Here is a 26,173-nt window from a genome sequence, read left to right on the forward strand (position 1 = left end):
TTTTTATCTTTTTTAATGTAGGCATTACAAGGAGCCAGTCAAATAATTGCTGAAATCCGAGAGACTCATCTTTGGTGAAGAGAACTATATAACACTGAGACTTTGTTGACTCGAAATTTGCTAGTTACTGCCTACTTGAGTAGAATTTTATTTATGAACTCCTGTGTATTGCAATGGTATGAATCTGCTCATGTGAAGAGACTGGCTATAAACTGAAAATCGTACTCTGTATCACAGAACAAATCATACATTTAATCCAAATAAATGGCTGTTTCTAAAGTTGCCCCGTACATATAAAGTACACATAAAATACATCAAGTCTTTCTTGTGACAGTTTCATTTGAACTTAAAAAGAACTGTTCATGTTCTAGTCATACAAGCAGTTTGCCTGTGGATAAGATGACCTGTGTAACCTGTGAGCAGTCTTAAAGCTGCTGCCATAGTCCTTGGAGAAGAACGCACGAAGACAACATTTCATACAACTATAATGCATGCACACTATAAACTGGTCTGGCTTTGAAAGGTGTGAGTTGACAAGTTACTCACAGTCACTGTAGTCCACCTATCCTTCGAGATCTACTTTTATTGAGCTTCTTTGCAACCTCTGATGTGTTAGTAAGAAAGCTGAAGGCACAAGAAGATCTGTAACACTGACGGTGATGTGCATGAGGTGTAGCTATTGCAGCCCTTCCACTTCCGGGTCCACGCTGCCCTAGTGCATTAAACATCTAAATTATCTTTGATTCTTTCTTAAACCTGCAAGCATGAATTCTACTTTCCTGCATTAAAAACAACCATCTAGACTTGATTCAAATATAATAGTAATTCCAATACATCTTTAAATTAGGTCACTCATAACATGCTCTAAGATTCACTTGGAGGTGAGACTTAAAACCAAATACTGTGCTGGTCATCGAAGTATATGTCTCTATTAGTTGGTAACAGTTACTTTTGCTTCACACCAACGATACATTAGATTACAACAGATAGGAAAATACTGATGGAGCCTTATTATTTAAAGAAAAACATCTGGACAGACACACCTAAAGGCTTTTTACTACTAAAATACATTCAGAGTTTTGGGGTGAGGTTTAGAACATACTCACATTTTATTAAAATTCCCCAAGCGATTCTTGGTATGAATTACATAAAAATTTTAAGATATGGGTCAAAATCCTTAAGGCATCTAGCTCCATCTCTAAAAGATCATATCAGCAATACAGAATTTACTGAACATGTTAACATTTCTGTTACAACAGTTATGAAGGACTACTGGCAGGAACAACGTGTTGGTAACATGAGCTTATGGTACCCACGTACTAGCAAACAACAGGCTCAGCAACTGATCTCAAACATAAAAAACCAGATTCAATCTTAATGGTACTACTTTGAATCTGTTCATAGTACCTTCTTGACAGAATACATACTACCTAAATGCTCATTAGCACACACTTTAAAATCACTCTGCCATTATTCAGTATCAGTACAGCCATCCCTGATTTACTCACTTCAGATACATCAGATGACTACCATCCCAGTCTTTTGAGTTTGTAAGGGGGGAGAAACTTACAGTGTACCATTCCCCAGCATATCAAACATAATTTCAAATTGAAAACGTTACCTTTACAACTGAGGTGATGGTAATGTACTTGCTGGCACTACACACCTTGTACAAGAAAAGCAGAGGCAAGAAAGGTATGTAAAGTTTCAGAAACCCTTCATTTATTGGCTCAAACTGAGTGAAGCTCTGAAATGTGGCGATGATCTCTGACATTTACCACGGACGCCTGTATGTTCTTGCTATGTAAATAAAATTGCTGGTACGAAATGACATTCAAGTTTTGTCAATAAGTCAATTCTTCCTAACTTTGCTCCCAGGGAAAAATTTAGATCTACTAGCTTTTTAACATATAAATCTAATTGGAACATAAGACAGCTTATGCTATATGAAAAGTTTTGCAACTTTTTTCCTACGCAATCTCACAATTCACAAAGCTACGATTACATCTCCATTTTTACATATCAGGCTACTGATTTGTTTCAAGTATCCCAGGTAGTAAATGGCTAGAATTTGAACACTAAAGCCATGCTTTGCTGCCTGTAAGGTTTTCAGGAAGGAACCGGATTGTGAACCATTTGTATTTATGTTTCACTTGGTCCTCAGGGAAACAGGGATGATAACTACCTTGATTTTTCACATGTAGAAACAGTTCTGAGAATTGAGTTGCCTAATGTATGTACAGCTTAACTAGGTCTTGTTATAAATCCTTTAAGTGTGACCTGAAGACTTCCCTTACCAGAAGAATTACTTTGATATTCTCATATGATGGGGTATTTGATACTATATTTGCCGCTATTTTCTCTCTAGTTACTTTTCAGTTTATCTCAAGTTGTAATCTGCTTAGGGACAGAAGCTGAAACTTAAGTTTCCAAATTTATAAAATACTGCTACCTTAATAATCTGGCAAAACAAGGCTGTGAGTAAATTTATACTGAAACACAGGAAAGAGACTGGAAAACTGAACTGGAAACTTTCTCAAAAGTACTGGTTTTTGTTCTTTGAAAAGAAACTTTCTACTGTAATTTCTACTCCCAACTAGGGCTTTGTGTAATACTATTCTTCTTAAGGAGAACTGTATCTGCTTCCTAAATGGCAAAAAATTCAGAAATCTACAGTTTCCAATACCGTATTTCACATCTCTAATGTGACTACTGCGGATGCTGCTGGTGTTAGTAAGGTCAGGAAGATAGACACGTGGATATAAAAGTATCCAAGAGTCCTTGTTCTGCCCTCTTTTTCACTGTTCTTCCTCATCTCTAAAAAGAGCGCAAGAAGGATACAATAGTTATTTCATGAAATAGGATTTTTAAAAGAGATTATCCTTGGCAATTATGGTTTTCTATGGTAGTCCTTAATACCTGCAGATCAGGAAACAAAATACCCCATCATTACACATTAATCAACCTATATAAATAATGAAATTACTCACACTCTGAGGCCTAAAGTATACTCCATTCTCTGTTGTTTGGCTTGTGTGAACGAAAGTATAAGTTCTGGAGCCAACCTTTGGTACATCTTGAGAATGAGATGGATACGTCTGAACCACCAGAAGGATTTTTCATCATAGCTGAAGCCATTTTATAATGTAGAAATTCCTTTTTCCTATTTTAAGTAATGAAAGTCCATTCTTAAGAATATGTTGTCCAACGACTAAAACACTCTCAGGATTTGTTACTTGTCTGTGATTTATACTGACTCCACCTTCTGTTATCATCCGATACCTAAAAATAACAGTGTTTTAGTTAGATAAATCCATCACCACTCACCTCTCCCAATGATATTTCATTTATATTTCAGAGGCTGTCCAACTAAAACCACTTAGCACTGAATTGTTACCTTTATGTTCACTCTAGATATCTGCCCCCCTTAAATGCTCTTCTAAAGGAGATTTAAGGCACAGTTTCTTACTTAGTAGAGAAAAAGCTGGGATATCCCACAGCTCTATATAGAACTATTCAGTTGGTAGTGATTTAAAAGTAACAGAATCACTTTCTCAAGCCAATTCCCCCCCTCCCCACACTGAGTAGGGGCTTACAGAAAAGAAGCCTCCCCACAGAAAAAGGGCAATGCTGCTTTTAATGAGCTTCCATGAGCTACAAGTCACAACTATATATGCTATTACAAAAACCTTTAGAAAACTTGCTTATGAAACTGGAGGAACCTTGGAAATTCTATTCTGAGACTATGCAAATAATAGCACATTTTGTTAAAATGTTAAAAAGCAGAACTTTTTTAGAAAAGTGAAATGGGCTGATTTCAGAAATGGAAAATCAGTAGCTTATCTAATTCCAGTTTAGCAACAATTTTTTGATGGCATATGTAAATAGGTTTTACTCACATTATTTATGGCCCAGTTCATTCAATAAACATTCATAGAGCCTTTACTACTGAAAACTAGTGGGGTAATCCAGACAAATAAATAATTACAGTGATTAAATGCTATAAAGCCCCAGGAAAGGTTGCTCTAGGAGCACACTGGGTGGGGGGGGGGTTGGAAATTTTCCTGAAAGAAGAGACATGCAAACTGGAGAGTAGCAGTAAATTTCACAAACGGTGAGGAAACATGGGGAGTAGCTAGAAAGCAGTGAACTCTGAGAAGAAAAGAGGTCTAGAGTATGAAAGGCCTTGGAAGTCCTTGTGAAAGGCAAATGTTCATTTTCTCTTAACGTGTTACCAAATGAAAAAAAATGCTACAACCCATGGTTTTATAAAATTACAGTAAAACATCTTCTGTTTAAGGACAAATTTCTTTCTCTTAGGAAGTGTTATTTTGGGCTATTTGCTACAGTTTACAGATCAATTTCTACATTTTGTTTAAATGTACAAGCCAATCTTACTCAGCTTATACAATGTAAACAAATGTCAGTGTTACTTAAGAACTCTGTCAGAATCAGATACGGTGTCATCTTTAGTGGTACAATTTCCAGTATCAGTAAATAAACCACTAGAAAAGTTCAGTAACCCCTGTGGTCCCTTTAACAGAGTCCTTTCCAATGCTGAGGAGAAACTGAGTTAGACTTAAGGAAAGACGGTATAGTAGTACCAGATTTTATAGAAAATTTAAAGGATTTTCGACAGTAAGTACTCCGTTTTCACTGTATTCTGGGCTTAACTTCTGCCAGAAATGAGACCCCATTGAAGCATTATCAGGAAAACACCTTCTGGAAACACATGCTGTGAACTGTAACATTTACTGCCGAATTAACTGTGAATCTAAAAGTTAAATAATCTTACCCTCGGGGACCATCTGGAATGGCATTTGCTTTGCGGCATGTATCTAGGACACTTGTTCCTGGGTCAAGAACTAGTTCAGAAAACGAAGCTTCTTTAAACAGCTCTTTTAGCTCTTGATCAGACATGACCTCCAGTGCGTCTATGCTACTATGGTAAAGGGCTTGAGTACACCTGAAATACACATTGAGAACCACGTCACGTGAGCGCTTATCCAGACACATGGGCTAGTACCCAGTAACCAATTATGGAGTGCCCATTATGTTCCACACTGAAAGGTTTTGAAACAGCAACGTTTATCTTACATAATTTACACTTAATTCAAGGTGATCTTTCTTTCCAACAGAAGCTATTCTACAGTACTTAGGTCAACCACTGACAATTCTTGTTAGTGGTAAATAACAACCCTAATGAATTTTCTCAAGTCTATTAATTACATTAACTTTATCCACTTTTAGTTATTCTAAAAGGCCACCTTTTAGCAGAAGCAAGCCCTTCTTGTCCATGAACAAGCTTTGTAACTTCTGCAGCAAGTCGTTTCTGAGGACCCCGCTTTTCTGGCTCTTTCTCATGCAGCTGCATTATGTGGTCAATCTCTGGAAGGGGCAGAAAAGTGAAGAGCTTCAGGTACCTTTGGGGCAAAAAATACAGTGTTAGGTATATATAAATAACATATCTAATTTTTATCTCTAACTCCCTTACCCTTTAAAAATCATCCTGCCTACTTTTTTTTTTTTAATTTTTTTTTTTTAACGTTTATTTTTGAGACAGAGAGAGACAGAGCATGAACGGGGGAGGGGCAGAGAGAGAGGGAGACACAGAATCGGAAGCCATCCTGCCTACTTTAAAATTCATTCATTCATTCATCGAGAGAGAGAAGCATCGCTTCTCGGCCTTTTGGCTAAGATCAAGTGAGAGAGAGAAGCAGGTGGTAGAGGGAGGGAGAGAGAATCCCAACAGGCTCCGCACTGTCAGCACAGAACCCAACGCAGGGCTCGATCCCATGACCCTGAGATCGTGACCTGAGCCGAAGTGAGGAGACAGATGCTTAACCAACTGAACCACCCAGGTGCCCCTTTAAATTTATTTTTAATTATGAAAAATAAACACGAAGAAAAGTACCCAAAAAAGACACCCGTGCACATACCACCCACACTGAGGATGTTACTATTTTGCCATCTTTGTTCCAGACCTTTCTTTTTGAAAAAGAAAAGTACAGCTCTAGATCCCAGCACTACCATATTCCCCTCCTCGCCCACAGAGAGAAGCTAATCTAAATTTGTGCCCATCCTTCCTAGGGATGTTTTAGTACTTTTAAGTATATGTGCCCATAAATAAAAAATGTGTAACTTCCTGACATACTATTTTGTGTATCCTCTTTTTAAAATAAAACACATAGAAAGACATAGAAAAGTATGCAAATCACATAGTTTAATGAATCAGAAAGCAAACATCTACCATCACCTGCCTAGAAATACATCATTGCCTCCACCCACCGAAGCCCAAATTTATCACATCCCCTTCCTCTCCAAATTAACCACTCCTTCGCCTTTCAAAATCATCACTTATTTTTCTTTATACTTTTACCATTTCAGTACCCTTCCGTAAACAGCTTCACTTTGTTTTGCCTGTTTTCAGGCTTTATATAAACAGAATCATACAGAATACATTTTTGTGTTTGGCTTTTCTGGCAGATGATTATGTTTAGTAAGAGGCTCATCCATGTGGTTGTGTGAACAGCTGTCACGTACAGCATTCTGTGCTGTGACCGTTTCCACGATATATTTATTTATTCTGTGTTGTTTCTACTCTTGGACAATTACTGATAATGCTGCTATGAATATTCCCATATATTTCTCTTGGTGCCTGTGTGCACTGATTTCTTTTGGGGACATACCCAGGAGAGGAACTACTGGGTCACAGGTTATGTACAAATACAGGTTTAATAAGCAGAGACACATATTTTTCCTAAGTAGTTCTGTAAGTGTAGCATCGGTACCTGACATTAACCCTCTGACAGCCAAGGCATGCATTTCAAAGCCCTCCACCTCAAATAAACATACTGCCAGCTGCATGCCACAGCTAGCAGCAAGTCAACTAGACAAAGCACCAGACTACTGACACGCATGAAGCTCCTCTTTTAGAAAGCTCTGTGTAACCTAGATAACTGGCCGCTTGAGTGATGCTGTTTCTCCCTTCCCACTTCCTAATTTCTGCTGTTTTAAATTAGCCAATAAAGAATGAACTCACAAAGTTCTTAGGCACTTCACCCTTCATCCCAATAATGCAGAGCCCCTGGACCACACTCTCTTCCTCTCTCTCTCCCTATCTGAGACCCCAGAATGCCACAGACCCTCCAGAACTTCTGAGTCATAAATCTTGTTTTTCGAAGTTCTCTGATGGTTGTGGCTGACGTGCATCCTGCAATTGTAAGAACCCTTAAGGCAAGTCTAGCCACAAGACGAACTCACAAGAGGCACTCGGCTCAGGGAACCATCTCTAAGCGCAGCCACAAGTAGTCAGCCCAGGTGAGTGTCCCCCCGCATTTCTAACCGCTGGCACCACTATCAATAGGCTGAGAGCCAAACAGTTGGTAGATGGTACAGTCAAGGGGACTGTGTGATGATAGCACTTGTAGTTAACCTACGGGAACGCGTTTAGCTTCAACTATCTTTTTTTTTTCTTCAAAGTTTTTTATTTTTTTATTTTTTTTTTTAACGTTTATTTATTTTTGAGACAGAGACAGACACAGCATGAACGGGGGAGGGGCAGAGAGAGAGGGAGACACAGAATCGGAAGCAGGCTCCAGGCTCTGAGCCATCTGCCCAGAGCCCGACGCGGGGCTCGAACCCGCGGACCGTGAGATCGTGACCTGAGCTGAAGTCGGACGCTTAACCGACTGAGCCACCCAGGTGTCCCCTTCAAAGTTTATTTTTATTTGTTTTGAGAAAGAGAGAGAGAACAAGCAAGCAGGGGAGGGGCAGAGAGATACGGAGGCAGAATCCCAAGCAGTCTCTGCATCATCAGCATAGACCTTAATGAGGGCTTGAACTCACAAACCATGAGATCCTGACCTGAGCCGAAATCAAGAGTTGGAGCCCCACAGACTGAGCCACCCATGCACCACCCCCAGCTTCAACCACCTTACTAACTGTGACTGGCTAACCCAGATGGTAACACCATTTGGGAAGGCAGCACCACTTGTTGGAGGTCTACTGCACTCTTCCGTGCTTCTGCATATTGCCTCTGCTGTGTGTTTCCTGTCACTGCTACCATAATAATTCACTCTCCAGTGCAATGTGATTTAGACTATATGGACTAATGAGATGATAAGACCACTAATTATAAAGGCCTTTACTGACTACTAATGTACATGAGGGTCCTCCCTGCCTTGGGCCAAGGACAGCTAGTGAAGGCAGAGTGAATCCCAAGGCTGTGATTGCTGCCCAAGATGAGGCTTTGGGCTAATGGTACCGAGGAAAGGGTAATCCAGTAGATAAGGAGGAGTGAGAACTCCCCTAGTGACCACTGAGTGGTGGGTCACAGTGGGACTATGTGCCCTAACCCAGATACACAGAACAGCCTTGTAACAGGAAACCAACGGCACCATGAAAGGAGACATTCACTGAGGCTTGCTGTCCCCACATGGCCGCTACACTCACCATCACTTTGTCTTCCTAACCCCATGGGATATCATAAGTCCAGTCTCCGGTGTGATGTTGCTAAACAATTAATAGACAAACACAAATGTCCTGAACATCTTATGCCAGTGCCTCTTAAGACCCCAGAGGAGGTACATCAGCTCCAAATAAATGCAAAATTTATTTAACAGAGATGAAAGCTTCCTGGGCATTGCTTAGTGCCACTAGGTACCAACATGCCAAGGCTCTGCTATTTGCACCAATAGGAAAGCCAGGGCTTTCCCAAAGATCCCGTGTACACTGCGCTAGTGGAGGCAGATCCCAATCCTGGGGAGGGCAACTGGGACACACTGGAAAGGAATGCAGCCACTTATGAAGTGGGCTCACAGGGACATTTTCCAGAAACTTTTTCTGGTAACAACACGTAAGATCAACGTAATGAAGAAAATCAGAAAGTAACAATTAAGACATCAGAAATTATGCGTTAACTGAAATTCTAACCTTAAAGACTTTGTGCAGCAGGAGGGATAGAAGGGAGCTAACTGCCTATTACATGTTTGTGGCCTGTGATTGAAAACTGTTACTCATGGCTGAACTGCACAACGGGCCAGTCTCTCTGAAGACCCTAAAATCTATAATCTTCTCAGAGAACAGTCCAGCTACATGTCTGTTTCCTTTGAGATACCACATCCTGAGCCCCCTAGGCTTTCCTCCCCAAATGGGATAGAACAAAGCAACATGTCTCAGGGGGTGCCCCTGGTACCAAAGGAAAAGCTGACCTGGTTGCTGAGGCCACTGATGAGGATGAGGACAGGTAAAGGAAGATGGAGCCCTCAGAGCCACGGGTATCTGTACCTATCCCCCCACCCTGGATATTTACTGCCTGGTGCTGTGCTCATCCTTTCCTCACAGAAATCACTAAAGCTAAGGCTCACAGTGAACGGGAAACATTAGACTAGGCCTGTCTCCTGCAGCAAAGTTGGCGTGGTCCCGTATGTTTATCATTTCAATGACCATAGTGACCCGAATGACACCCTCTTCATTTCTAAACCTGACGAGGCCTCAAGTGACCCCGAGTCCAATTATTACTCTATAAGGCGTTCCCCCTAACTACAGGGCAGTGCTACTAATTTTAATGGACTGCTGAAACCATTTGAAAGGCACTGGGGGGTACGGGCATGGTTGCTAGACATGGAGGAGGTTACTATCCAGGTACCTGGACACTTCAGATCTAGGCTCTTCTACCCCCGCTGCCCCCTTGAACAAATTTCCCTCAACAAAAAGGGCTCCCAACTCCAATAAATCCTCAACTTAATTTTGCCCTTTATGAAAACACACAGGTTAACCTCTTCTGGGAGTTACAAAATCTCAGTGTTCCTGGCCACTTAGTATCTAGACAGCCAGTCTCTAAACTCTAGATCCTAACACTAGCATTCTCCCATCTATAGCCCCCTTCGGCCATCCACCCTCTTGCCACTCAGCTGCCATCCATCCTGACTTGAACCCAGTCTCTGCAACTGCGTCTGATCTCTTCTCTAAAACCCAGGGCTGGCAGCCACCTAAGCCTCTACCGCAGGGAGTTGGTGGCTCCCCAGGACTCATCATCCCACCTCCCAGAGACAGTGGCCCCTATACCACTCTGGTAGTCCCCTGGGTCAATGAAAATGTCCCTAAGGGGGACTCTGTGAGTGAAATGTTGCAAGAACCACAAAGTACCAAAGACATCACTACAAGCATGAAACCTACAGACATCACAATGACTCTAAACCTGTATCTTTCAATAATAACACTGAATATAAATGGACTAAATGCTCCAACAAAAAGACATAGGCTATCAGAATGGATAAAAAAAAAAAAAAAAAACAAGACCCATGTATTTGCTGTCTACAAGAGACTCATTTTAGACCTGAGGACACCTTCAGATTGAAAGTGAGGGGGTGGAGAACTATCTATCATGCTACTGGAAGTCAAAAGAAAGCTGGAGTAGCCATACTTATATCACACAAACTAGACTTTAAATTAAAGGCTGTAACAAGAGATGAAGAAGGGCATTATATAATAATTACAGGGTCTATCCATCAGGAAGAGCTAACAATTATAAATGTCTATGCACCGAATACGGGAGTCCCCAAATATATAAAACAATCACAAACATAAGCAACCTTATTGATAAGAATGTGGTAATTGCAGGAGACTTTAATACTCCACTTACAACAATGGATAGATCATCTAGACAGAGAATCAATAAAGAAACAAGGACCCTGAATGATACATTGGATCAGATGGACTTGACAGATATATTTAGAACTCTGCATCCCAAAGCAACAGAATATACTTTTTTCTCTAGTGCACATGGAACATTCTCCAAGATAGATCACATACTGAGTCACAAAACAGCCCTTAATAAGCATAAAAGAATTGAGATCATACCATGCACACTTTCAGATCACAATGCTATGAAACTTGAAATCCATCACAGGAAAAAGTCTGGAAAACCTCCAAAAATATGGAGGTTAAAGAGCATCCTACTAAAGAATGAACGGGTCAACCAGGCAATTAAAGAAATTAAAAGATATATGGAAACAAATGAAAATGAAAATACAACAATCCAAAGCCTTTTGGATGCAGCAAAGGCAGTACTGAGAAGAAAATACATTGCAATCCAGGCCTACCTCAAGAAACAAGAAAAATCTCAAATACAGAATCTAACAACACACTTAAAGGAACTAGAAGCAAAACAGCAAAGACACCCCAAACCCAGCAGAAGAAGAGAAATAGTAAAGATCAGAGCATAAATAAACAATTTAGAATCTAAAAAAACAGTAGAGCAGATCAATGAAACCAAGAGTTGGTTTTTTGAAAAAATAAAATTGATAAACCTCTAGCCAGTCTTCTCAAAAAGAAAAGGGAGAGTACCCAAATAATAAAATCACACATGAAAATGGAATTATTACAACCAATCCCTCAGAAATACAAGCAATTATCAGGGAATACTATGAAAAATTATATGCCAACAAACTGGACAACCTGGAAGAAATGGACAAAGACCCTAAGCACCCACAGACTTCCAAAACTCAAACAGAAAGAAACAGAAAATTTGAACAGACCCATAACCAGTGAAGAAATTAAATCAGTTATCAAAAATCTCTCAACAAATACAAGTCCAGGACCAGAGGGCTTCCCTGGAGAATTCTACCAGACATTTAAAGCAGAGTTAATACCTATCCTTCTCAAGCTGTTCCAAAAAATAGAAAGGGAAGGAAAACTTCCAGACTCATTCTCTGAAGCCAGCATCACTTTGATTCCTAAACCAGACAGAGACCCAGCAAAAAAAGAGAACTACAGGCCAATATCCCTGATGAATATGGATGCAAAAATTCTCAACAAGATACTGGCAAATCGAATTCAACAGCATATAAAAAGAATCATTCACCATGATCAGGTGGGATTCATTTCTGGGCTGCAGGGCTGGTTCAATATTTGCAAATCAATCAATGTGATACATCACATTAAGAAAAGAAAAGAACCATAAGATCCTGTCCATCGATGCAGAAAAAGCCTTTAACAAAATTCAGCATCCTTTCTTAATAAAAACCCTCGAGAAAGTCGGGATAGAAGGAACATATTTAACATCATAAAAGCCATTTATGAAAAGCCCACAGCTAATTCCATCCTCAATGGGAAAAACTGAGAGCTTTCCCCGTGAGATCAGGAACACGACAGGGATGTCCACTCTCACTGCTGTTGTTTCACATAGTGTTGGAAGTTCTAGCATCAGCAATCAGACAACAAAAGGAAATCAAAGGCATCAAAATTGGCAAAGATGAAGTCAAGCTTTCACTTTTTGCAGATCACATGACATTCTACATGGAAAACCCGATAGACTCCACCAAAAGTCTGCTAGAACTGATACATGAATTCAGCAAAATTGCATGATACAACATTAATGTACAGAAATTAGTTGCATTTTTATACACCAATAATGAAGCAACAGAAAGACAAATAAAGAAACTGATCCCATTCACAATTGCACCAAGAAGCATAAAATACCTCAGAATAAACCTAACCAAAGACGTAAAAGATCTGTATACTGAAAACTATAGAAAACTTATGAAGGAAATTGAAGAAGACACAAAGAAATGGAAAAACATTCCGTGCTCATGGGTTGCAAGAATAAATATTGTCAAAATGTCAATACTACCCAAAGCAATCTACACATTCAATGCAATCCCAATCAAAATTGCACCAGCATTCTTCTCGAAGCTAGAACAAGCAATCCTAAAGTCTGTATGGAACCACAAAAGACCCTGATAGCCAAAGTAATTTTGAAGAAGAAAACCAAAGCGGGAAGCATCACAATCCCAGACTTAGCCTCTACTACAAAGCTGTAATCATCAAGACAGTATGGTATTGGCACAAAAACAGACACATAGACCAATGGAATAGAGACTCCAGATTTGGACCCACAAATGTACAGCCAACTAATCTTTGACAAAGCAGGAAAGAATATCCAATGGAGTCTCTTTAACAAATGGTGCTGGGAGAACTGACAGCAATATGCAGAAGAATGAAACTAGACCACCTTCTTACACCATTCACAAAAATAAACTCAAAATGGATGAAGGACCTGAATGTGAGACAGGAAAGCATCAAAACCCTAGAGGAGAAAACAGGAAAAAAACCTCTCTGACCTCTGCTGAACAATTTCTTACTTGGTACATCTCCAAAGGCAAGGGAATTAAAAGCAAAAATGAACTATTGGGACCTCATCAAGATAAAAAGCTTCTGCACTGCAAAGGAAACAATCAACAGAACTAAAAGGCAACTGACAGAATGGGAAAAGATATTTGCAAATGACATATCGGACAAAGGGGTAGTATCCAAAATCTATAAAGAACTCACCAAACTCCACACCTGAAAAACAAATAATCCAGTGAAGAAACGGGCAGAAGATATAAATAGACACTTCTCTAAAGAAGACATCCAGATGGCCAAAAGGCACATGAAAAGATGTTCAATGTCACTGCTCATCAGGGAAATACAAATCAAAACTACACTGAGATTCCACCTCACGCTGGTCAGAGTGGCTAAAATAGACAAATTAGGAGACTATAGATGCTGGAGAGGATGTGGAGAAACGGAACCCTCTTGCACGTTGGTGGGAATGCAAACTGGTGCAGCTCCTCTGGAAAACAGTGTGGAGGTTCCTCAAAAAATTAAAAATAGAACTGCCCAATCCCAGTAATAGCACTGCTAGGAATTTACCCAATGGATACAGGACTGCTGATTCATAGGGGCACATGTACTCCAATGTTTATAGCACCACTTTCAACAATAGCCAAATTATGGAAAGAGCCTAAATGTCCATCAACTGACGAATGGATAAAAAAGATGTGGTTTATATATACAATGGAATACTACTTGGCAATGAGAAAGAATGAAATCTGGCCATTTGTAGCAACGTGGATGAAACTGGAGAGTGTTATGCTAAGTGAAATAAGTCAGGCAGAGAAAGACAGACACCATATGTTTTCACTCATAAGTCGATCTTGAGAAACATAACAGAAGACGGGGGAAGGGGGAAAAAAGTTACATAGAGGGAAGGAGGCACACCATAAGAGGCTCTTAAATACTGAGAACAAACTGAGGGTTGATGCGGGGTGGGGGGGGGGGAAGTGGGTGATGGGCATTGAGGAGGGCACCTGGTGGGATGAGCACTGGGTGTTGTATGGAAACCAATTTGACAATAAATTATATAAAATAAATATTTGGTAGAATTAAAAAAAAAAATGTCTGATTAGACATCAAGGCCCAAGTCACTGTTATTCCAGACAATCTCTCTAAATTCTTAAAAGAGAATTGCCAGTAAAACAATCAAAGGTGTACAAATCCATTCAGATGTAACTAACTACAGGGGCCATTTACTTCAAATGGCTCCTTCTGGTGGTGGCCTCCTTGGCCCTTTCCCTCCCTACTATAGGCATGGATGCATTGACACAATGCCATGCAACATCGAACAGGCCCAAGTTCTTGGCATTCCTGGTGGAATTTACCACGTGGATAACAGTGACTCTTCCTCCTGTGGGCAAGATGCTAAACACCCCCTAATACCAATTTAAACAGGTCATTAAAAGCTTATAACCTGTTATTAAAGATACTGAGATGGAGTCTCCTCGTTCAATAGTCACATTTGGTTGGTATGTAAGTCAGCCTATAATGAATGGTATCTCACCATTTACCGTCAAAACCTTAATGCTCAGATTTCCCCAATTAAGCTATAGTTCCTAGTAATACAGAATTAATTGAGAACACATACCTCTGACACAACAAGCATACTAACATTCACATTATATGGATTCCAAAAAAAAAACCAAAAAACAAAAAAATACAAACAGAGAGAAAGGGAGAAAACTTATTTGAAGACATAATAGCCGAAAATTTCCCTAACCTGGGGTAGGAAACAGACATCTGAATCCAGGAAACACAGACAGCCCCAAATAAGATGAACCCAAAGAAGTCCATATCAAGACACATTGATAATTAAAATGTCAAAAACTAAAAGGACAGAATCTTAACAGTGGGAAGAGAAAAGCAAACAGTGATGTACAAGGCAACTCCCAGAAAGCTATCAACTGATTTTTCAGCAGAAACTGCAGGCTCCAGAGGGAGCACACGGTATATTCAAAATGATGAAAGGAAATAAACTACAACTAAGAATACTCTACCCAGCAAGGTTATCATTCAGAACTGAAGGAGGGGTAAAGAATTCCCCATATAAACAAAAGTTAAAGGTATTCATCACCACTAAACCAGCATTACAAGAATGTTCAAGGGACTTTTGTAAGTGGGAAAGAAGAGGCCATAACTAAAACTTAGAATAATTATGACAATTTCAATGTTGAAAGCAAATATATAGAAAAGGTACCAGATCAATCACAAAGCTATTGCGAAGGTTCAAAGACAAGAGCAGTAAAATCAATTGTATCTACAATAATTGGTTAAGCAGTACAAAAAATAAAAACATACAAATACATAAAATGTGGAGGAGGTGAATAAAAATGTAATGCTTTCTAAACATGTTCAGGAGCACCTGGTTGGCTCAGTGAAGCATCCAAGTTCAGCTCAGGTCATGATCTTGTGTTTGTGGGTTTGAGATCCACATTGGGCTCTGTGCTGACAGCTCAGAACCTGGAGCCTGCTTTGGATTCTGTGTCTCCCTCTCTCTGCTCCTCCCCTACTTGTGCTCTGTCTCTCTCAAAAAATTAAAACATTGGGGCGCCTGGGTGGCTCAGTCGGTTAAGCGTCCGACTTCAGCTCAGGTCTCGATCTCGCGGTCCGCGGGTTCGAGCCCCGCGTCGGGCTCTGGGCTGATGGCTCAGAGCCTGGAGCCTGCTTTCGATTCTGTGTCTCCCTCTCTCTCTGCCCCTCCCCTGTTCATGCTGTATCTCTCTCTGTCTCAAAAATAAATAAAAAAAAAAGTTAAAAAAAAAAAATTAAAACATTAAAAAAATAGTAAGTGCGTTCAAACTTAAGTGACTATCAACTTAAAACAGACTGCTATATATGTAGGGTGTTAAATATGAACCTCATGGTAACCACAAACCTTTGAAAAGAGAATACATACAGAAAAAAATAAAAAGAATTCAAGCATAACACTAAAGAAAGTTATGAAATCACAAGGGAAGAGAGCAAGAAAGGAAGGGACAGAAGAACTACAAAAACAATCAAACAACAAAACGGCAATTAAGTATATAACTATCAATAATTACTTTAAATGTTAAGGGTCTATAAGCTCCAATCAAAAAACACAGGCTGACTGAATGGATAAAAACCCCAAGAAACATCTACGTGCTGTCTAAGAGACACTCATTCTGACCTAAAGACACAAAATGAAAACGAAGAGATGGAGACAAGTATTCCATCAAAATGGAAACAAACAAAAAGTCACGGCATTAGTACTTGTATCAGACAAAATAGACTTTAAAACAAGGACTATAACAAGAGAAAAGAGCATTAACATAACGATAAAGGGATCAATCCAACAAAGATAGAACAATCATAAATTTCTATGCGCCAAAAATGGTAGCACCTAAGTATGTAAAGCAAATATTAATGGACATAAAAGGGAGAAATCAACAATACGATAATAGAATGGGACTTTAACACCCCACTTACATCCAAGGATAGGTCATCCAGGCAGAAAAATCAAGGAACCAGTGGTTCTGAACAACATAATAGACCAGATGGACTTAACAGACACACAGAATATCCCATCCCAACAAAAGAATACACATTCTTGGGGCGCCTGGGTGGCTCAGTCAGTTAAGCGTCTGGCTTCGGCTCAGGTGATGATCTCACGGTCTGTGAGTTTGAGCCCTGCGTCAGGCTCTGTGCTGACAGCTCAGAGCCTGGAGCCTGTTTCAGATTCTGTGTCTCCCTCTTTCTCTCTCCTCCCCCGCTCATGCTCTGTCTCACTCTTCTCAAAAATAAATAAACACTAAAAAAAAAAAGAATACACATTCTTTTCAAGTGCACATGGAACATTGTCTATGATAGGTCATATGTTAAGCCACAAAACAAGTCTCAATAAATTTATGAAAACTGAAATCATATCAAACCTCTTTTAGGTGTGAAACTAGAAATCAATTACAAAAAAAAAGTTGTGTGGGGCGCCTGGGTGGCGCAGTCGGTTAAGCGTCCGACTTCAGCCAGGTCACGATCTCGCGGTCCGCGAGTTCGAGCCCCGCGTAGGGCTCTGGGCGGATGGCTCAGAGCCTGGAGCCTGTTTCCGATTCTGTGTCTCCCTCTCTCTCTGCCCCTCCCCCGTTCATGCTCTGTCTCTCTCTGTCCCACAAATAAATAAACGTTGAAAAAAAAATTAAAAAAAAAAATTGTGAAAAAACACAAACACGTGGAGGCTGAATAACATGTTACTAAATAACCAATGTGTCAACAAAGAAATCAGAGAGGAAATTTAAAAATACCTGGAAACAAATATAATGGAAGCATGATGTTCCAAAATCTCTGGGACATAGCAAAAGCAGTTCTAAGAGCAATACAGACCTCTCTCAAGAAACCAGAAAAATATCAATCTAAGCTTACAACCAAAGGAATTAGAAAAAGAACAAAGTCCAAAGTTAGCAGAAGCAAAGAAATAATAAAGATCAGAGCAAATAAATGAAAAGCGACTTAAAAAAAAATGAAAAGATAAGTGAAACCAAAACCTGGTTCTTTGAAAAGATAAACAAAACTGATAAACCTTTTGCCAAATTCATCAAGTAAAAAAGAGGACTCAAATACATAAAATCAGCAATGAGAAAAGATACGAATGACACCACAGAAATACAAAGGATTATAAGAGACTACGAAGCTTAGGGGTGCTGGCTGGCTCAGTCAGTAGACCATGCATCTGTCTCTCTCTCTCTCTCTCTCTCTCTCTTTAAATGTTTTTATTTATTTTTGAGAGAGAGAGAGAGAGAATGAATGAATGAATGAATGAATGAGTGTGGGAGGGACAGAGAGGGAGACACACAATCTGAAGCAGGCTTTAGGCTCTGAGCTGTCAGCACAGAGCCCAATGTGGGTCTTGAACTTATGAACCATGAGATCATGACCTGAGCTGAAGTCGGATGCTTAACCAACTGAGCCACCCAGGTGGCCCTAAAGCATGCAACTCTTGATCTTGGGGTTGTGGGTTCAAGCCCCATGCTGGGTATAGAGATTACTTAAAAGACTACCATGCTCAACCAAGGAGGTTAAAGTCTTGTACTGTGAAAACTATAAAACACTGATGAAAGAAACTGAGTATCACACAAACAATGGAAAGATAGTCTATGGTCATGGAAAGAATTCTTATCATTAAAATGTCCATCCTACGCAAAGCAAACTATAGATTCAATGCTATCCCTCTCAAAATACCAACAGCATTTTTAACAGAACTAGAGCAAATAATCCTCAAATTTGTAGGGAACCACAAAAGACCCAGAATCACCAAAATAATCAGGAGAAAGAATAACAAAGCTGGAGGTATCACACTTTCGGATTTCAAAATACATTACAAAGCCAGAGTAATCAAACAGAATGAAGTACTGGCAGAAAAATAGACACAAAGATCAAGAGAAGAGAATAGAAAGCCCAGAAATAAACCCACACTTATATGGTCAGTGAATCTATGACACTAGGAGGCAAGACAATACAATGGAGAAAAGAAAGTCTCTTCAACAAATGGTGCTAGGAAAACTGGACAGCTACATGCAAAAGTATGAAACTGGACCACTTTCTTACAACATACATAAAAATAAACTCAAAACGGACTAAAGACCTAAATTTGAGACCTGAAACTATGAAACTCCTAGAAGAAAATATAGGCAGTAATCTGACATGGGCCTTAGCATTTTTTTTCTAGACATTTCCTAGAAATTAGACATTTTGCTAGATATGTCTCCTCAGACAAGGGAAACAAAGTAAAAATAAACTATTGATCCTACACCAAAATAGAAAGCTTTCACACAGAGAAGGAAACCATCAACAAAATGACTTACTGACTGGAAGAAGACACTTGCAAACGATAGATCAACAAGATCCAAGATATATCAAGAACTCATACAAGTCAACACCAATAATAATCCAATTTAAAAATTAGCAGAGGACCTGACATTTTTCCAAAGACAAACTGATGGTCCAATATAACAAGATGCTCAACATCACTAATCCTAAGGGAAATGGAAATCAAGACCACAATGAGGGATCACCTTATACCTGTCAGAATAGCTAGTACTTTTAGTACATGTAACTGGTATTCTACTCTTAATGGTGGCTTTTGGAGAACTGTAGATCTCAATTTTAATTGTCTAATTTACCAATCTTTTTCTTTGTATCTCACATAAGAATCTTTCTCTATCCCAGTTATGAAGAGATTTTCCTATTTATGCTCTGAACACATGATTTAGCTTTCGTTACAGATTACGTTGACAATCTACTTGGAATTGATTTTTGCATACAGTGTGAGGTTAAGTTTCACCATTTTCCTCAAATAAGGCATCTAATTATCCAAGTGATATATATTGAAAATACAGTCTAGGGGCACCTGAGTGGCTCAGTCAGTCAAGCGTGACTTTTGGCTCAGGTCATGATCTCATCGTTGATGAGTTCCAGCCCCGCCTTGGGTTCTGTACTGACAGCTCAGAGCCTAGAGCCTGCCTCGGATTCTGTGTCTCCCTTTCCTTCTGCCCCTTCCCCTCTCATAGCTGTCTCTCTCTCAAAAATAAATAAACATTAAAAACATTTAAAAAAAAAAAAAAAAAAAGAAAGAAAAGATGGTCTTATTCCACTGTTCTGCAGCACCACAGACATTAAGTGACCATAGATGCTGGAGTCTATGTGGATTCTCTAATTTTTTCCATTCGTCTCTCACCCTTACATTTAAGCTTGTGCTTTAAAATCCAAACATTATTATTAGAATTAATAAGAGTTTAGCAGAGTTGCTGGGCACACAGTTAATACACAGAAATTAATTCTATTTTTATACATCACAGCCAAGTAGAAAATGAAATATTCAAAAAGATGTCAGTTCTTGATACATCAAAACTCTAAACTGTATCATCAAATATGTTGAAAACAAACCTGAAGGAAAAAAAATCTTAATTATTGTAGTTCATTATAAAACATTTTTCAGTCTGGAAAAATCATTTTTGGTAAAATTCACCTTTTCTTTGTTGCAGGTATATTTTTATCAATTACATTCTTTGAAGGGTTTAAGATAATGTGAATGAATTGACAAGAAAATCATTTTTAAAAAAGGATCTTCAAAGTGTGTACTACGTTATGGTAAAGAAACTTTAGAGATAAGAGTAAAATAAGATTTAGTCAAGTTGACCATAAAAGGAGTGAAAAAACCAGACTATGCAACTGATAACATCCTAAGTACTTACTAGAAGTATATCAAAACTTGACTCTAAGTTTTTCAGGAGTCACGGTAGTTCTCTGCTTTAACTAACAAAAAACTTGTTTAGAACAGTTAAAATTGCAATGTTCTGTGTCTTAAGTAGAATCTAAGTGAAAACAAAACACAAAAAACTATAAAAGGCACACAAAGATTCAACGGCTAAAATTATACCATGAGCTTAATATACTTAATTGTTCTCAGCACACTATTAAGAACTCACCTTTCTACCAAATCATCCTGCTGCCTGACAAAGAATTGATACAATTCAAACGGAGAGGTCTTATCTCTGTTTAGCCACACAGCATTACCAGCAGACTTTCCCAATTTTGCTCCTGTTGTACTTGTAATTAGAGGAACAGTGATTCCAAACACGTCTTCTCCAGTCAACCTAAGCATAAAGGAAAACTTCATTATGCGCTTCAGTCACAAGTGTTGGTAGGTTTTGCTAATCGTTCTTCAGATTTCATTCTGGTCTCTTGCTCTGAGAAAACTTCCTTTACCTTCTAAATCTGAATGTTTGTCCCTTGTTTTCAGAGCACTCACTGTTTTGGCATTTGTCATTCTCAGCTACAATGGAACCAGTGACTCTGGGGGAGTTTCTGTATAACTAGGGCCTCAAAACTTTAAAGGCCCAAGAAAACAAGAAAAGAAAACTGGGTAAGGAGTCAGGTAGAGACACTAAGGATGCTTTAAGGGATTTTAAAAATGAGTAGCACATGGGCTAGGCTAGAACTACAGAGTTCATCTCCCTTAAGAAAATGTCATTAAAATCTACATTATTTGCCAAACATTTGGAGTTGAAAAACAATTTTTTTGCGATGCCAACCAAAAACTAATACTAGCTTCATGGAAGGTGCAGCTAAAGCAGAAACTACTCACCGAGGCACAATCCCATTCAAGTATAAACAAAGGAAAGCAGTTTCTCAATTCAGTAACACAGAATCCTGGCTGGTGGTGTATTTCCTGCAGAGTTCTAGAATATGTTCCATACCTAATACCATTAATCCAGCCCGTTAGTTCTCGACATCGGGGAGAAAACCAAAAGGGCTTGAAAAGGGCGTCACTACCCAATCCCAATAGTGAATCGTAGGATATTCGGGTGTAAATTATTTGGTCACACGATTTCTCCTGGGTCTAAAGGCGCTTACTTGTGGATAAACTCGTATCCGGACATGATATTGCCCAATTGATCAGATCCACCCAGCTGGACCCGGCATCCATAATGTTGGAACAGATAGTAGAAATCATAAGCCTGGAGCACCTGGTAAAAAAACTCGGCCAAGCTCATGCCCTCGGGACTCTTGAGTCGGGTCTGGACGCTCAACCGGCTCAGGAGCGTCCCCATGCGGAAGTGGCCGCCTACGGCGGATAGGAAGTCCACCAGGTGCTGCTTCTGGTACCAGGCTGAATTATCCAGTACCGTGAAGCTTCCCCAAGGCCGCCCATCCGCGAAGAGCTGCTGGTGATTAGCACCCATGGCCTCGAGGCCTTGGCGCAGGGCGCGCGCATTGCTTCGCACGCGTTCTGCGCCCAGGGCCTCGCGCTCCTTGGTGCGGCCGCTCGGATCTCCCAGGCGCGCGGTGGCACCTCCCACCAGCGCAATCACGTTGTGGCCTGCTCGCTGGAAGTGAAACAGGCCCAGAAGAGCTAGCAGGTGCCCCACATGAAGTGAGTCGGCCGTGGGGTCGAAACCGCAGTAGATGGTCTGGGGAAAGTTGCCCGTTCCACGGTCGAAAAGCTCTGGGAGCTCTATCTTCGTACCCCTCTCGGGGAAGAACTCCTTGAACAGACCTCGAGCCTTTTGCACCGCCAGCAGCCCCTGAGCGCCCGAATGGGCCTCACGCAGTCCCAGGAACAAGACTCCTGACGTGCCTGGGCTCCCAAACCACTTGCCCCGGGAAAAGCACCGGAACATGGGGGCCGCCATCTTGACACCGGCACGATGCGAATGCTGGGATTTTGGAGCCCTTGCCACACCCCCAGCGTCAGACTCCCATAATTACTACGGAAATTGCTTCCGTGTTTTTCTGCGCATGCGCGGGTGGGGCGAGCCGGTCACTTAGCTACGGAGCTTGAGTTTTCAGCAGTCATTGGAGTTCTGACTACGTAAGCGGGGGTTCTCAGCTTGCAGTCTAACTTCGCTAATACTTAATTTCCTCATTCGTACCGCAGGTGTGCCTGTGATAATAGTTCCTACTTCAAAGGGCTGTTGTGAGGACTAAGAATTAAAGCCCTTGGCACCTATGAAGCGCTCTACAAACATCAGAGTTTGTTTAAATTTTAACATGAAATTGTGATGCGCAAACTGGTTTGAATTCTTGGCTCATTGCAAAAACTTGTTCACAGTTGTGATGGGTTAGAAATTTTTTAACTTAAAGGAGAGAGAGAGAGGGCGTTGGGACGCAAACAATTTTCGGAGTGATTCCCCAAGTAGATGAGAGCACCAGCTTCTCCAGGAGGTGGCAGTCTTGTCCAAGCTATAGGGAGAGAAAATTCAATACAATAAATGCAGAAAGCCCTGTTTTATTATGTTACAGTTACAGGTAACCAGGTTTAGTATAACTGGAATCAAATAGGTGGTCACATTTTCACAGCATGGCGATTGCTATCAGTACTCCTCACCATGGATGGGGTTCTCATTGCCAGTTGGCTGGTATAGAATCCAGCTCCAAAACCCTATTTGTTGTTGTTGTTGTTGTTGTTGTTGTTATTGTTAAGTGGGCTTTACGTTCAGCGAGGAGCCCAACTGTGGTGCCTGAACTCACATCCGGAGATCAAGACCTGAGCTGAGATCCGGGAGTCTGATGCCTAACCAACTGAGCCTCCCAGGCCCCCCAAAATCCATTTTAGGGTCTTATTTCTAGGACTACTTTCAATACGAACTGTGTAAAGTCGAGTTAGAGATTTGTGTGCAGAAGGATTGTGTATTCTTGGAACAACATCTGTAATGCAGCGATGGAGGTAGAGGGTGAAGTTTTAATATGAACAGTTTGCAATAGCAGCCTCAAATAATCCTATTGGGTGCTCTGAGGCTGGGATTTCCTTTCAGATTCATTCTAAATTGAAACAAGGGGCAGGCCTTTGTACTTTGTTATTGACCAGCCATTAAACGTGGGATGCACTTGGAGAGTAGGCAAAATGTTGATCGAGGCTTTGGCAGAGGGCAAGATGCAAAAATAAGCTCAGCTGTGAGCCATCACCAACCTATATGACCAGCAGCTAGGGGACTGAGTGCCTTGATCCTGAAACAGGTGTCTGGGCCATGTGCCAGACCACTCCCTACAAGACATTTCCATCTCTTTCTCTCTGTTTTTTAAAATGTTTATTTATTTATTGTGTGAGAGAGAGCAATTGAGAGTCAGCAGGGAAGGGGCAGAGAGATAGGGAGACAGACAATCCCAAGCAAGCTCTGCACTGTGAGTGTGAAGTCGGATGTGGGGCTTGAACTCATGAAGTGTGAGACCATGACCTGAGCCGAAATCAAGAGTCGGACATTTAACCGACTGAGCCACTTCCATTTCTTAACATTAAGAAATCATTTAACAAAATGAAATGCTATTTAAAAAATTAGTTTCTTTGCATGTATAGTTATCAGTGAAGTGAGATTCTCATTATCAAATGTTAACTGTGATAGGATTTGAGATACTTAAACAGGTTATGCAACTGAATCCCAAATGCTGAAGAAAATAAGCAGGTGTGTTCTCTCATGTTGCTCATCAAAATATCTTCAAATTTGTAATAATAACCCGTTCACCTGCAATCTTATTTTGTGACATTTTGATCAGAGATATATATAAGTATGTGTAGCAGGAAATTTTCCTGAGCACACAGCAGATAGTGTTTTCTATTTAGTACCTAATACACAGGAAGATTTGAACATTTTTAAAAGGTATCTTTCATTCTTGAAGTTTCTGGTTAATATGATAAGTAACTATCTGTGGTTTTTACAGGTATGTTAGTAATCTTATACCAGAAAGTATGACTTCATATTGTCGTTTAATTACTTAGTCATGTCAAGAAATCGTACTTCTCCTTATACATGTACCTGTTTCAGTATTACTGAAGAACTTTTGAGAAGCACTTTTGTGGATAATGAAAAACAGAAAATTTCTATTTGAGATTAGAATTTATTGTAAGGTCTTTTAAAATAGATTTGGGTTCTGGGATTGGCTGGTTCAGTCAGTAGAGCATGCAGCTCTTGATCTTGGGGTTGTAAGTTTGAGCCCCACATTGGGTGTAGCGATTACTTTAAAAATCCTTAAAAAACACACACAACAAAACAGATATGGGTTCTGCTTGATCTCTTCTTTTTAGGTTTAGTTCTATTTCATGAACAGGTAGTGAAGTCTGGTACAGATGCTACGTGAGACTTCCAGTAGCTCAGCGACCACAAAAATTATTTTCCTTTGTAATATGTCTTGGTGTAATAGGAAAAGTGGGGCTCTGACCAACGGGAGTGATAGAAAAAGGTGGGACATTTAAACCTTTGGAATTATATACATGGCTAAAATTTTCTGGGCCTGGACCTATGACCTGAGGTTGGGGTGAGAAAAGGTGCATAAGTTGATTCATGCTGTTTTTATTGGCTTAAAAAGGAAATAAATAGTGTTAAAAAGTATTTTAGAAAGTATGACTCAACTGTGATAATTTGCAGTTAGCTGACCTTGAATTAGCATCATATCAATCTCACAATTACCCTTTCCTGCAAAAAATGCCACATAAATGTTCACTTTTGAGAGCACCCCTGTTTTATATGATTTGGTTTCAAAATGTAAAAAAAAAAATTGTAATAGCATTCAACAGGCACAAAAAGGGGTGCCTGGGTGGCTCAGTTGGTTAAGCGTGTGACTTCAGTTCAAGTCATAATCTCGTGGTCCTTGAGTTCCAGCCCCTTGTTGGGCTCTGCTGACAGCTCAGAGCCTAGAGCCTGCTTTGGATTCTGTGTCTCCCTCTCTCTCTGCCCCTCCTCTGCTCATGTTCTGTCTGTCTCTTTCTCTCAAAAATAAACATTTAAAAAAATTAAGAAAAAAAGGCACAAAAAGAGTAAAGATTAATACTGTTTTTTTTAAGTATTTATTTTGAGAGAAAGAGAACACTTGCGAGTGGGAGAGGAGCAGAGAGAGAGAGAGAGAGAGAGAGAGAGGGAGAGAGAGAATCCCAAGCAGGCTCCATCCTCAGTGCAAAGCCCCATATGGGGCTCAGTCTCACAACTATGAGATCATGACCTAAACCAAAATCAAGAATCGGATGCTTAACTGACTGAGCCACTCAGGCACCCCTAAGATTAATACTGTTTTAAATATTTTCTCACAGGTTATGCCCAGCAGTTTAAAGTTAGGCAGTTCTGCTTAAATCTGAAGCATTTCTCTATCTATAGCATGGAACATATTCAAATTACAGCAGAGATCTTGCTGGGGTTAAAATATAAGCTCTTTAAAGGTCATAGAAAAATCACAGCAGAAAGGAGCCTGAGGAATTCTGACCACTATAATCACTATAAAATAGTATTCCTACTTATATTTTCTTTTCTCTCTTGAAGACAGGTGGCATAGGTTTCTTCTGGAACATACGTCGTGGCACAGGATGCAAACGGAGTGGATGGGAGCGAGAGCTGATAGTTGTATGTCCCTTCAGGGATTTAGCGATGGCCTTCCAAATACTTCCAGATGAAGTATTTCCATTATGTTCCTATTTCCTACTACTTGAGAAAAGATAAAGAATCACTTCTAAAAGCTAGTTTCAAGCCTTTGTTGTCTTTGTATAGTAACCAATAAATCAATCTGCTTCATAATTTCA

At 40.0% G+C, this 26,173-nt stretch overlaps 2 protein-coding genes and 1 long non-coding RNA gene across 8 annotated transcripts in view; 2 read left to right on the forward strand and 1 right to left on the reverse strand.

Moving 5' to 3' along the window:
- The window catches only part of DNM1L (dynamin 1 like), a 48,686-nt gene extending 46,855 nt beyond the window's left edge, over positions 1-1,831 (forward strand). For all 5 annotated transcript variants that reach the window (XM_047865746.1, XM_047865747.1, XM_047865748.1 and 2 more), the window contains one exon: positions 22-1,831. In XM_047865746.1, the coding sequence (XP_047721702.1) occupies positions 22-78 (57 nt within the window). In that variant the 3' untranslated portion in view covers positions 79-1,831. The remainder of the gene's footprint in view (positions 1-21) is intronic.
- On the reverse strand, positions 232-22,309 carry YARS2 (tyrosyl-tRNA synthetase 2). Of its 2 annotated transcripts, XR_007153830.1 has the most exons (6): positions 21,526-22,309; positions 20,598-20,765; positions 5,268-5,423; positions 4,796-4,966; positions 2,991-3,282; positions 232-712 (listed from the first exon to the last, which is right to left on the reverse strand). XR_007153830.1 is itself a non-coding variant. In XM_047865751.1 (5 exons), the coding sequence occupies exons 1-5, from the start codon at positions 22,302-22,304 to the stop codon at positions 3,123-3,125; spliced, it is 1,434 nt and encodes a 477-aa protein (XP_047721707.1). In that variant the 5' UTR covers positions 22,305-22,309; the 3' UTR covers positions 1,701-3,122. The 2 variants fall into 2 exon arrangements, 1 of the variants encoding a protein (XP_047721707.1); XM_047865751.1 differs by lacking the exon at positions 232-712 and having other exon boundaries at positions 1,701-3,282.
- Positions 22,308-26,173, forward strand: LOC125169890 (uncharacterized). Its single transcript, XR_007153831.1, has 2 exons — positions 22,308-22,483; positions 25,917-26,173. It is a non-coding gene; the product is annotated as an uncharacterized LOC125169890 (long non-coding RNA).

The sequence above is a fragment of the Prionailurus viverrinus genome, chromosome B4 (assembly GCF_022837055.1).
Source record: "Prionailurus viverrinus isolate Anna chromosome B4, UM_Priviv_1.0, whole genome shotgun sequence".
In the NCBI taxonomy this organism is placed as follows: Eukaryota; Metazoa; Chordata; class Mammalia; order Carnivora; family Felidae; genus Prionailurus; species Prionailurus viverrinus.